The sequence below is a fragment of the Mycetomoellerius zeteki genome, unplaced genomic scaffold, assembly GCF_001594055.1.
Source record: "Mycetomoellerius zeteki isolate Tzet28-1 unplaced genomic scaffold, Tzet1.0 scaffold98, whole genome shotgun sequence".
Taxonomy (NCBI): domain Eukaryota; kingdom Metazoa; phylum Arthropoda; class Insecta; order Hymenoptera; family Formicidae; genus Mycetomoellerius; species Mycetomoellerius zeteki.
In genome coordinates, this window is record NW_017258021.1 from 820,597 (window position 1) to 834,139 (window position 13,543).

At 32.5% G+C, this 13,543-nt stretch overlaps 1 protein-coding gene across 1 annotated transcript in view; it reads left to right on the plus strand.

Moving 5' to 3' along the window:
- Positions 1–13,543, plus strand: part of kl-2 (dynein heavy chain 2, axonemal kl-2) — a 53,141-nt gene that overhangs the window by 6,849 nt on the left and 32,749 nt on the right. Inside the window, exons 6-22 of the mRNA XM_018461023.1 lie at positions 114–250; positions 1,965–2,110; positions 2,212–2,305; positions 4,612–4,782; positions 5,007–5,199; positions 5,494–5,590; positions 5,900–6,151; positions 6,756–6,883; positions 7,174–7,292; positions 8,575–8,689; positions 9,466–9,599; positions 9,679–9,872; positions 11,113–11,341; positions 11,437–11,588; positions 11,671–11,921; positions 12,947–13,167; positions 13,256–13,370. Coding sequence (XP_018316525.1) covers positions 114–250; positions 1,965–2,110; positions 2,212–2,305; positions 4,612–4,782; positions 5,007–5,199; positions 5,494–5,590; positions 5,900–6,151; positions 6,756–6,883; positions 7,174–7,292; positions 8,575–8,689; positions 9,466–9,599; positions 9,679–9,872; positions 11,113–11,341; positions 11,437–11,588; positions 11,671–11,921; positions 12,947–13,167; positions 13,256–13,370 — 2,748 coding nt within the window. The remainder of the gene's footprint in view (positions 1–113; positions 251–1,964; positions 2,111–2,211; positions 2,306–4,611; positions 4,783–5,006; positions 5,200–5,493; positions 5,591–5,899; positions 6,152–6,755; positions 6,884–7,173; positions 7,293–8,574; positions 8,690–9,465; positions 9,600–9,678; positions 9,873–11,112; positions 11,342–11,436; positions 11,589–11,670; positions 11,922–12,946; positions 13,168–13,255; positions 13,371–13,543) is intronic.

Here is a 13,543-nt window from a genome sequence, read left to right on the forward strand (position 1 = left end):
AAACAGGGTATATGCCCGTAATGCGCGCGATAAAAGCGACATTCTTCGTATTTGCAGTCACACGCGATGGTAGCAAAATATTCTTGCAACGTAGCGAAACTTCTATTTTTCAGCATTGTCGCTGACAGAACGTGCGCTGTTTCGCGAATTAATTCGGCAGCTCGACCGGAAGATCAATCCCGGCTTAACCAAGCTGACGTGGAACACGGATTACGTGGACTCGTACATCGAGAATTGTTTCAACGAAACGGCCAATGTACGCTTAAAGTCTCTTAAGTCCATGTGCGAAGACCATATAGATTCATGTAATATGTACGGTAACCGCGCGGTAAAATTTAATTTTGGACTCTCTAAGAGAAGCTCGCTCACTTGCATTTGAACATTTAATTACGAAGTCTTGTGTCCCACGAAAATATAACGAAATAATCATCATGTAAATACATGGAGTAGGGGAGACCGAGTCTCGTTGGCACAAGAGGTAAGTTGGCATTGCGTTCCGTTTATGTATTTGTGGCAAAAGAAACAATGGGAAAAAAAAAAAATGCAAAATATCTCTTTTATAACATAAGTACTTCTCCTTAAGTTTTATTTAAATTAAACAAGTATTACAATAGAAAAAGGAAAAATCTAATTCAAGAGCAGACAAGTAAATTTTTGATCATTTCATAATTTCATATTAATGTCCTTCGGTTTGAGAAAGCAAATCTAAGTAATGTATTATAGTTAAAAGAAAAGTGTTTGTTAGTAATATACAACACATTATTTTGAGTAACAATAGTAATTTATTACAATAAAATGGTCAAAATCAGATGTGTGTAGGGATGGGAAACTATGGCTCATATTAGGGACGTGCATTGACAAGAATGACCTCTTGATGTTTAACATCGACAACAATGATCTCGAAACATGCTATCGATGGTAGAGAAATATCAGCTGTACAACATCAATGTTTCTTAAACATCGGTGTTTCTTTTTCTTTCTTTGCAATAAAATTTTAATTTATAATGTAATTTATATAACTACTCTATAAGAGGCATAATATTAAAAATGTTATATAATATAATTCTCGAAATATTATAATATTATTTTAATTTTTTAATAATATTTATATAATATAGGAAAATTTTGCGCTTATAGGGTAAAACTAATTGATTATAAAATATATTTATTAGTAAATCATGTAAACATTTGAGATAATAAGTAAAATATTTAATAATGTTATATTTTTAACACTTTGAATTAAATACAAATTATTATAACTATCTGACCATCTAGCGTCTCTGGCATTGAATTTTGGAACAAATTCAACACAGCCATTGAATACAAGATATCGATGAAACATCAAAATATTTTAGCTTGTGACATCGATGGTAAAACATCGAAAAAATGATGGGTAAATTTAGATGTTTTAAATTTATATTATTTTCCGATTTATTGGCATTTAAGAACATTATGATGAATGTGGATTTAGTCACAATTTTCTTAAAAAAAAGTAAGTAGAAATCAAACGAATATTAAACGGAATAAGCACATTAAGTAGCTTATTATCACAGTATTTCTAAAAAGAAATAAAAATTTTAATTAATATAATTTCTATTGCCAATTTTCAATGAAATTGTATATTTAAAGGTTTATAGTTAAAGAATATAAAAAGAGAGAGAATAAATATTAAAAAGGAAGGAAATGTCCAAAAAAAAAAGAAACTACATGCTCTACAACTTCAGAATCGACGAAACCTAAACGCAATTTACTCTTCATAGGCCCGGTTGCACCAATGTTACTTTGACTTTAAGCGAGACTTAAAACTCTCTCTGTCTCGTTTTAAAGCCGAAAAGAGACAACGACAAAGAGAGTTTTAAGCCTCGCTTAAAATTAAAATAACGTTAGTGCAACCGGCCTTATTGATACAATTTTATAGTATGTAAATTTGATAGTAAAAAAATCGAATTAATTTGTCCTTTTAGTTCCAAGACTTCATCGATATTTACAAGAACTCGAATTCGGAAATTGTAAGAATCTGCGAGAACATCTGCGATGCTCCAATGATTAAGATAAGGGTTAATTACACATACACATTGTCTGCATTGGAGAAGGAACTTTTGCACGTAAGGTAAGATTTCCATTTCGCCTTGTGCTGTCGCAAATTCAGGCGCGTGACTGAAACTTAACGCTTGGCGAGCGCACATCGGTCGAACTTTCTCTACTTTCCAGAGACGAGGCGTTCCAAGTTATGACTCAAAGACTCGATATGGTATTTCTGAACGTCATGGAGATTTATGAGGGCTTCAAGAATGTAATACAAGAGGTACAGCTTTCTTGGCATAACTGTACGAAGTATGATCAAATATGCCATCTTTTTATAACTTTTTATAACTTTAGAGAGAGAAATACAAATACAATTTTTATTTTAATAATATCGTATGGTATAAAGCATGTGTAACCCGCGGTCCGCCAATTAATTTTTTGTGGCAACCCACATCGGCTCGTAGCAGAAAATACAAAAACATTATGTGGTCCGCAAGATTTTGATATATCTAAAAATGACTTTCAATTTAAGAGAGGTTCGCACTTATCTTTGCACTTACTATTTATGCTACCTCTTTGCTATCTATCTTTACTTATTTATTTACTATCTATTTTTGCATCCTGTGTCTACGTCCTGAACAAATTTCTTACTAAATCAACTTAAAAAATTTATGGCAGATTGCATAATTTTTTAAATGTTTTCTGCAAACTCCTGAACAAGTGCTGTAAAGCTTGCTAGTTCGCAAATTTTTGACGAGTTGTGTCAGAATTTTTCCCCCTAAAAACTACGCAAATGTAAAAATGGCCGAATAACTTCGACAAAAAATATCCGAGGAGAAAACAGAGTACATTGCGCACCCTCGGGTTACACAAAGCAATTCTTGTGTAACTAAAGTTGGAGAAGTAAGGAGTGTACTTATGGCAGATTCGTGTTACGATATGTCGCTCCGTAACGTGACTGCTACCATGTGCACGTAGCTCCTCGGTTAATTTAAAAAGTCTCGAAGAGTTACAACCTCGCTGAACAAATTTTTTTTTCTGAAATAGAATGTTATTATGTTATTTATTATTTTTAAAATAATTATCTATTATTTTTTTATAATTATTAATAAATTAAATAAGTTAATGTTATTAGTTTGCTTTTGTGCTCTGTTATTTTTGAATCATTAAAAAATATTTTTACAAATAATTTGTACATTGTGTATCGCTGATTCCAATTAACCTAATCTATTATTTTTGTTTTCAATATTATTGGATATTAAATTATTTGAAATAAAAAAATTAATCGATAAAAAATAACACAGGTCTACAAAAAAGGGGGTCTTGGATGTTGTCGGGAAGCTGTGGGTCATTTCCGAAGTAATTTTCTGCGTAGAATCCGAATCTGAAACCAGAATTGGCCCATCACGTCAGGATTTTGAGATATTAGGGGATATATACTCGAAAAATGCGTTTTTATGCTACTTTAGAGGTTATGTACAGGACGCAACCAATTTTTTGGGTCTTTTGTGCTATTTGCATCATTTAGTAATATTCTTACCCTTCAAAATGAGATATTGATCGACTACCTACGATTTTTTTTCGCCAAGTTACGGGCATTTTAACCCACTTGCGTAACCGTTTTTCCCGTCTTTTTCGTTCCTGTTCTTAACAAACGTGAAACGACCACAAATATAACAAAAACTGTTAGGATCATTTAAACACTTACGCGGGGCCATTGTTAAGACAGCAAACAGTCACAATTGTGACTGTTTATATATTAGGACCTTGAATAACGGACAGCGCGTCTTGTGCGCTGCGGCTCTGAGTGCAAGGCGTCTACCAACTTTAAACAAATCATTAGTTTTAAACTTATTAATGCAATGAAAATGAAACTTTCCAGAACATTTGTTCATATCCGAATGAACAACTTTCTCGCTGAAAGTTTTAGGATGCTCGAAATTCGCTCGATAAACGAAGCACCTGAATGCATAAAAAAGGATATTTTGCAGGTGTGTATAAAAAAAATAATAAGTTGTTTGTTTATTGACAAATATCGGTTTTTCTTTCTTCACTAGACGTGGAAAACTCTAATGATCATAACTTCGAAAATAGCAAAAAAACGCATTTTTCGAGTATATATCCTCAAATATCTCAAAATCCTGACGTGATAGGCCAATTCTGATTTCAGATTCGGATTCTACGCAGAAAATTACGTCGGAAATGACCCACAGCTTCCCAACAACAAAACCTTGTTGACCTGTGTAATCAATTATTGAATATTATGTTTTTTAAATAATATAATAATATTATATAAACTAAAAATTATTAATTCTGTATAAAAAAAATTATTATAAAAGTTGAAATTTTAATGTTTAAAAAAATTTCTACATGAATTAAATATTTTTTCAATTTCAACACGTTTGAGATAAACGCATCAAATTTTCTCTTAACATGCCTGCGTGTCCATAGGTACACACATATACAATCATTCTAGTTTATTTTATATGAACTAGAATTAAATTCTTTGTATAAAAAGTAATAATTTCTGTATAACCGCTCGATAGATTGCTATATTTAACTTCATTATTGTTTCTTTCTTCTCAGAGCCGAGCAGAATGGAAAGATTATTTAATGAAAATCGATACGGTAATTGAGGAAGCCATCAGATTGTGTTTGAAGAATTCTTTGACCATCATGTTTGAAGCTCTTCATGGTACTGACACGACAGGACCCTCACCTCTTGTATTAATGCAAGCGGATATTATCGATAACAAAGTATGTCCATAACTATGCATAACATGTATAACATGCCATGCAACAGTATTACATTGTTTCATTATAAAGTTCTTGTGTATGTAGAGTGATAATAATAATTTAACATTTTTCAATCTGACGATATAACAAAAATACTTCAGCTAATTATTTTGTAGTTACTTATTACGAAAAAAAAACACAGGAAACACGAGCAGAAGCTCTAAGTAGTTTATGGATTTATCTAGATAAGCTTCATGCCGAACCTCTTGGAGATAGCTACAGTGATAGGAAACATTTTGAATATTTTACTGGAGCCTTTGAAAGATGTCTCGCGGCTAGTTAAGAAGTTTAAAATGCTTTCAGATAAGAGTTTACCTTTTTCGAAGTTATATAAAGTGGACAAAGAATTGATTGAATTCCAACAAAGACTCAATGATGGTGCTGTATCATGAAGCTTCCCATATTTTCCTTCATAGTTCTATTTTCAATTGCATTTATATTGATTATCGTAACAAAGTTATTAATATAATCTTTTAATTAAAATTGCTTTAGATAATTTTTATCAGAAATTGATCTCAATTTAGAATTCCTACTTTAATTTAATTTTCTAAGATTCAATGAGGAAATACCTTGTTACGTACACTATTAATATGTAATTTCAATTCGATATTAACTCAATTTTTATTTAATATTACCTTTAATTTTATGCTATATTAATCTATCAATTTGCAGAAGCAAGTTACTGCTTTGTTCAAGTGCAAAGTTATATCAAGACTTGGGAATCTTTCAAAGACGTGTGGGAAGTGAATAAAGATTTATACATACAAAGGTAACATAACAAGCATAAAAAAATATATTTATAATGGCCTTTTGCTTGTATAACGCTTCAGAAAGCTTATCCAAAAGCTGTTATTTGAATTTAACTGCTATTACTTGATTTATGTAAACAACTGCTACAGTTTGCAGTTATATTTATTTAAAAATAATTTAATTTTTTATAAACTTTTTTAAAATAACAAGGAACAAAGAAGGGGATTAGTAATTCATTTTTATATATTACATGATTTTAATTTGCATAAATATGCAATTTAAGTTTTTGTATAAAACTATTTTGTTTATTATTTATTTTGTAAATTAGATATGAAAAGTTGAAACCAACAGCGGCATCCTTCGACGCGGATATAAGTAAATACCTCGAGGTGATGAATAACATCCAACTACAGGAAACGATGGCGACAGTGCATTTTCTAGATATAAATTTTGATGGATTGAAAGCCACTATCATCGAACATTGTTCAATCTGGCAACAGAAACTCACCACACTTTTATTACGCATGACCGATGCAATGGTCGACCACGTTTATCATTACATCGCTGAAAATTCCACAAAGTTAGTTGCCCGCATGGGTTGTTATTCAAAGCGGAAAGAAGATGGCGTTTAGGATTTAAAAAAAATGCAATCTGGAAAAAGGATTGCGGGAAAAAATCATTTTATATCTCAGAGATTTTTACTCGTATAACTTTAGGTTTTAGGTAATAGTTTTTTTGCGATATGATAAAAGGAATTTAAAGCATGTTAAAGTCACATAAAGTCTTTTTTACAGACAATTATTTGAGAGCCGCATAAATTATTAATGAAATTCATATTTAAATACTCATCTGAAACTAAAGAGAGAGAAACACGCACATAAATTTATTCCCCGCTTTTCAATTCAAAAGAATTAACTGTAGTTCGTATATTATTTCTATGCTCATTACTATGCTGAAAATTCTTTCCTAGAGTGTCCGCGTGATCATATATTCCGCTCTATTGCATAATTGAATCCGTCAGTTATATTCGTTTTCAGTCCTCGATCGATACTATTAATGTAAATTTCCTCAAGCTGAGCGGAACATTGGAGGGGCGTTGCTCGCGAGGCGTTACTCCCATAAATCCTGTCACGGGGCCTTTTTGAATTTCGAACTGAATCGTACGTGAATTCATTCGTTTGCAGAATAACGAAGGAACCGACGGATCTCATCAGCATGCAATCCGCGCTGCAATTGTTCGAGAGGCTCACCGCCGAGATTCTGAAAGAGGAGGAAGAGTTCCCCAAGATCCAGGAGCAATGCCAAACTTTGGGTAAACCTCTAAGTGTTTCTCTGTGCTAAATAAGAAGGTCGAGCCGCTAAAATCGGTTAAGATCCATGTATTATTGCTCAAGAATGTGCAACACAATTTGCAAGTAGCGTTTTGTAAACGTATTAGCTGCATTACTAAAAACATGGGTTACAATTTCACATTTCAAGTTTAATTACAAATGAATTCTGAAGGAACATTAATTGTCTTAATTTATTTACATCCATGTAATTATGAATAATTATGCATTCTTATAGTACACCATAGAAGAACGTATAATTTATTATTTCCAGAAAAATACGAAGTGCCTCTGACTTACGAGTTCAAGAGAAAATTAAAAGACATCGACCGCTCCTGGACAGCTTACTTGGAGTTACTTGCCACGTGCGAAGTTACTTTGCTTGAAAAAAAGGTACGATATTCTCCTGGTATAAAAGAAAACTTCTTGAAACTTCGTAATAAAAAATTGAGTTGCGTCGACGTCGGTGTCAACGCTACCTAAAAGGGAAAATGAGATGTCAATTAATACTTTCCCAATTTTTTGACGTTACTTCATCGCGCATTAGAAATTCTTATATAATTAAAAAAATTAGTTTTACATAGTAAGAACATTTGGGTATTTACAAAGTTAAAGTTAGTTAATAAAAAAAAGTAAAAAGCAGAATGCAAATTTCTTGCTGCTTTACTTATAATTTTTAATGATATAAAATTCAACGTTTAACTTGGGAATAAATCCTAGAGTATTTTCATACTCCAACGGCGAAAATATATCAATTGTTGTAAAATATTATTTCGTATGGGTATTATTTAACATATTATTTTTTCTTTTTTAATAATTATTCTTTACAAACTTTGAAATATGCAATTCTACCGAAAACTTACAATAAAAAGATATTAAAAAGATGTTAATTAAAATTTTTATTTTTTTAATAATACTGTCATAATAAGCTACTTATAAATGTTTTTATATTCAGTTTAATTTTTGTTTGATTTGAAAATTCTAATTTAATCCATATCTATAATATTCTGAAATATTTAAAAAAATCGAAAAACAATCAGTAATATACAATATGTTATTAATAAGTAATTTTAATTGAGATGTAAAAACGCACCCTAAGTGATCGTTTGCGTAAAAAAAAAAATCAGGTGATTGCTTTCGGATCAGTACATTGTAAAACACGTTAATACATAAAGAAAAATCTTATGGCGAATTCGGCACGCATGCCCTGACTACTCTTACAGCACAAAGTTACACAAAAGTTGCAACAATATTGCAGAGATTTTGCAACGATATTGCTCCAAATTCTGTGCTGTATGGGTATGCTCCAGTAGTGCCCTGACATGGTGCGAGTGCAGAATTACTTTAGTGTTATGCCAAATTGCACTATCAGAAACGTCAGTGCAACATTTCTTGAACTCGTTCAGTTTATTCGGTTGGTCCAAATATAAATTCAGCACTACTAGGTCAGTTTTCATTTTCCAAATACGACAATCTTAACGCACTGATACAGTGCGCACAAGCCAAATGCGTGGCACTGAAAAAGTTCGCACTCAGTGCGCACTAGTGCAGTCCGTCGAATTCGCTATTAGACATGATCTTAAGATATTAGAAATCTCAAATTTTACACATGTAAATATTTATATAATAAGGGTAATCTCTTTAACTATTAATTATTGTCTTAATACAATCGTAGGAAGAATTTAAACAAATATTGCTGACTGATTCAACGATGTTTGAAGAAGATATATATTCCTTAATGCGCAAATTTAACGATATGGGACCTTTCACATCCGACTGGAATTCAAAAGGTAAATTGGTTTACATATTCTTATCCAATGTGTAAATTCACGTTTGTCGTGAGATAGAGCCGAGTCGCTGCATAAATCAACTACCATATCTTTTCGAGCGCTCCCCTCGAGACAGTGTATATCTTGCATTAGAGCAATATCTTGCAATCTATAATGGATTTACATGGCAATGAATGACGTAAAATATTATTCACCATTTTAAACTTTAATATATTAAATAAAAATATTTATTATTTTATAATATTTTATTTGTAAATTTAATAAGAAAATGATATATAAGAAGAAAAGGATATAAAACACAAAGTATACAGTATATTAGACAAAAACTTTGATAAGAATATTTTACAATTTATTTGTTATAATGAGTTAAACGCTTGAAAAAGAAACGCAGTAATAGCTATAATTTGAAATATCATCGTGAACATTTCAAAAAATAGAACAGAAATTCCAACGAGTACCTTTCCTATTGCAGATTGCAAACGTGCTATTTATTCATAGCACGCTTTTTGCACCACGTCCAACTGTTTGAAATGCGTTTGTCGATTCCGGATCGGTTTTTTTCACCTGAACTTTGCCTTTATAAACACACGAGCAACCATTATGGTAATCCCGTGTATGCTTGGTTACAAGCGTTAAGTGAATTAATGCAGCAACTTGGTCATGAAAAAAAATTAACTGATTTTAACCTGGTGTATATTGTTCATCGAGATTGTTCATGTTGTTTTATTTTATCTGTAGTGCAGTTATCTTAAGGTATTATTACGTTGCTATTACAGACGCTTTAAATTGGATAACTGTCTTCTGGAAGGAAATACATTCCTTGAGAGACAGGGAAAGTCTGTTAAAATCGCAGCTGACAATTTTTGGCATAAATTACCCGGATTCACAAGAACTAGAGCAACTCGATAAAGTAAATGTCGTTCGTATATACCATCTTCGTGCACTTTCACGTGCTTATTCGACTTTTCGACGCTTTTCTACTTGCGAAGGATGTAGCAGTGATCGAATTGGTGTGGCAATTGACGGACGAATGGAACGACGCTTGGGAACGCTACAAAACCGGAAATTTCTGGACGATAGAATTGGAAGAGATGGACACAACCGCTAATATCCTTCTACGGAAACTCACGAAACTCTGCAGGGAGCTCAAAGAAAAGAATTGGGAGATCGTCGAGAATACCAGGTGCGACCCAGTTGTAATCCAATTTCGAACGCGCGGTAAATATGTGCCGCCCTCGTGCATTTTTCACGAGGCGCAAAGTAGTGTTTGCGAGCCATCCTTTAGCAGGATGTCAATTTATCGGTTCGCGAAAACTAGAAACCAGTCAGCCGCGTATATAAACTGCACTCGTACGATGGATAGCCATTTTTCAAAATGACAGCAAGATGAGAGGGCTCGTGCACAGGGACGTAATCGACAATAATTGTTGATGATTGGTTGGAACATCAAATATCAAACGTTGTAGCGAGTGGACCTTTTTGCTGGATATTTTTTTTTGTAGCATTTGCGAGAAATCCAAAAAAAAGTTTATTGATTTGGAAGGTAAACCTATCATATGTATGTATCATCAATTAAACAACACTAGTAAAAACAATTACGCGTTTTTGTTCTCTTCTTTGTTTTTTTTTTCATAAGCAACATATTTAGACCAATGCAGTACCTCGCAAGAAATAACGCAAAGGACAGAATATGTCCACGTGTTACACAGCAGCGTTTATTAACCTTTGCACTGCTAAAGCACAAGGTTTACGTGAACTGCCAAGCATATTTGTACCACTCCTTTCAACAATACTTTTTGAAACTAACGAAGTACACATTCTGTAAATGGCTATGTAATTTTTAGCATTCTAAAATTTAACTTATTTTACTAAACATATAAAAATAAAAGGAAAAAATATAAAATATATTCTTTATTTAATATATATATATAATAGAAAAAAAAACGTTTTTCATATAGAGGAACATTTATAAACAGTTACTGTAAGTTCGAAATAAAAAAAAGATTATTTTATTTTTTAATTCAATTTTAATTAATATTTAATTAATATTATTTCATATTAACTGATGTTATACCAATTAGATCAAATCAATGATGAATGTTTTTTATATTTTTTGTTTTTAATATCTTTTAAAATACCTATATATATATATCGCTTCCTTACTTTAAAAGTGACATAACTAAAAAAATTAAGTGTTCTTGAAAAGAAGAAAAGCTATATTTTTCAACTTGTCAGTCTTACTTGATAATTGAAAAAAATTTTAAATTTAAAATAAAACTGATATTATTAAGAAATAATATTACCCTGTAATTAAATCGCGTTTAAATCTTTTAAAACAGTATACGTATGTATATTAATAAAAACAACAGACACAATGATTCTTTTTATACAACTTATTACTACACTAAAGAGCGTATATTTAGGTCGAGGGTCGGTAAATTTCGACATGCATTACCGCTAATAACGGTACTGAAGAATCCGGCGATAAAACCGAGACATTGGAAACGGGTTAAAGATACGATCTCTCAAGATTTCGATGAGACGTCAGAGGACTTTACCCTAGATGCGATTATTAGAATGCAAATGCATAATTTTGCAGAGCAGATTAGCGAAATTTCTAACGCGGCTACGATGGAGCTTGCCATTGAAGTCGTAAGTCGCCGCTAATGACAAGAATCGTTATAATATATTAATTGTAAAGTATTTTGCAAAATGATCGTACAAATTTAATATGACGAACATTTCAGGGACTCCAACATATTAAGGAAACTTGGGAAGCGATGCCGATTACAATGATCTCATACAAAGACAGAGGAATATATAGATTGAAAGCTATAGGCGATTTAATTCAGACTTTGGAAGATCATCAGGTGCAACTTTCGTCCATGAAGTCAACGAGGTGCATTACACTTGCTAAATGAATTTTCGCGTTTACATTTCTAATGATACTAAATTAAGTAAGCTATATTGAATTTTCTCAGGTTCGTAGAACCATTTGCCCAGGAAGTCGAGTACTGGGAGCAGACGCTGTCGACGATCGGCGAAGTTTTGGAAATGTTGTTGGTAGTACAGAGAGGATACATGTATCTTGACAATGTATTCACCACCGAGGATATCAAGAAACAACTTCCAAAGGAGACGGACGATTTTGACAAAGTGACAAGCGAGTTGGCTGAGCATACGTCAAGGATGGCTTCCCACGGTTTAGCTTTGCCAGCCACTCATATACCACGTATGTATCAGAGAAACAGAGAAATTTCGAGAAAGAACTTGTTCATTATAACATGACATTATCTTAATTGAATTTTTTAAAATACTTATACGGATTGTATATTTTATCGCGTGCACACGAATAAAAATTTGACGAGTTTACGCAGCGCAGTTTAATTCTTTGAAGAGAAAAATTTACACAACAGTGTTTGTCCAATTTAATTATGTACTTGCAATAAAATTTTTGACAAATATACATTTATACTTTCAAAATTTGTAAGAATTTTAAGCAATCACTACTTAGCGGTATTATAATTCTGATATCTAGAATATTCAATAGACTATTCAATTTACGTTATTGAAGTACTTTACATATCATATTTTCTAATTGACCTAATTAATGTAACGCTTGAATTATCGCCAGAGTTCTATCCTCCATTGTCATTTATTTCTGTTTTACATATTTCTACTTCTATATACCTTTACCTTCAACTTTAAAATTTATTAATTAATTATTTATTGAATTATGCATAGTTAATTTAATAAATATTTAAGAAGTTAATAAAAATGCAATTGGTATACAAGAAGATAAAAATTCTTGCAGCATTAGGAATGTTCTCCATTCTCTATTTAAAGTTCAACACTATATTTTTACAAAAAAGCGTTTGTGTTAATTGTATGTACATGTGTGAAACGTAATTAATTAATCACACAAGAAGGATTATTAAATCAGGCATTTTATATATTTACCGTGCACGATCATACTAAGCGTTGAACTAGAATTAAAATTAAGCTAGAACCGAGTCTGACTTGTGAGTATTAATGTAAATGGATACGTACAAAACGTCTGTCCGTTTTTGGTGCTAAAAATAGAGAAGGCGATAGAGAGAGAGAGAGAGAGAGAGAGAGAGAGAGAGAGAGAGAGAGAGAGAGAGAGAGAGGATAAAAAATCGAGCGACGCGTACGCGTACTGTAAAATAATGTAAATCTATTCTATTGAAAGCATTTGCATTTTTTCTCCGCTCTCCATCACGGCGATCCTGTTAGCTGGCTTGCTGGAAGTCCTGAACAAACTCAACGACAAGTTGGAGGCGTTGCAACTGGCGCTCGAGCAGTACCTGGAGACCAAGAGACGCGTATTTCCAAGACTCTACTTCGTCTCGAACGACGATACGTTGGAGATCCTGGCCCATTCTAAACGACCGGACCTCATGCAGCCAAACATCAGGAAACTCTTCGTGAACATCAAGTCCTTGAAGCTCGGCAAGGTATTCACCACCGCCATCCTCTTATTCTTGTTTTCTCTGCATAAACACAGAGCAGTCCTCAAGACCCTTGATATCGAAACTCTTTCAGTCGCTGACTGGGAAACATGTGGCTGATGGTATGTACTCAAACAATGAAGAGTACATTGAGTTTACCGAGCCGGTTTTCTTGGAGGGACAAGTCGAGTATTGGCTATGCGATCTCGGTGAGTTCGTTTCTATAATAACTTTCTTAGGGAATGAATAACAAATCAATATGTCAAATATTTGATCAAGAATGTTAAAAACGACTTGGAACCCATCTCAACTTAATCTTAAAATCCGATTATCTTCTATGACACATAGTAGTTACTGTTCTATAAGTTTAAGTATTATCCTC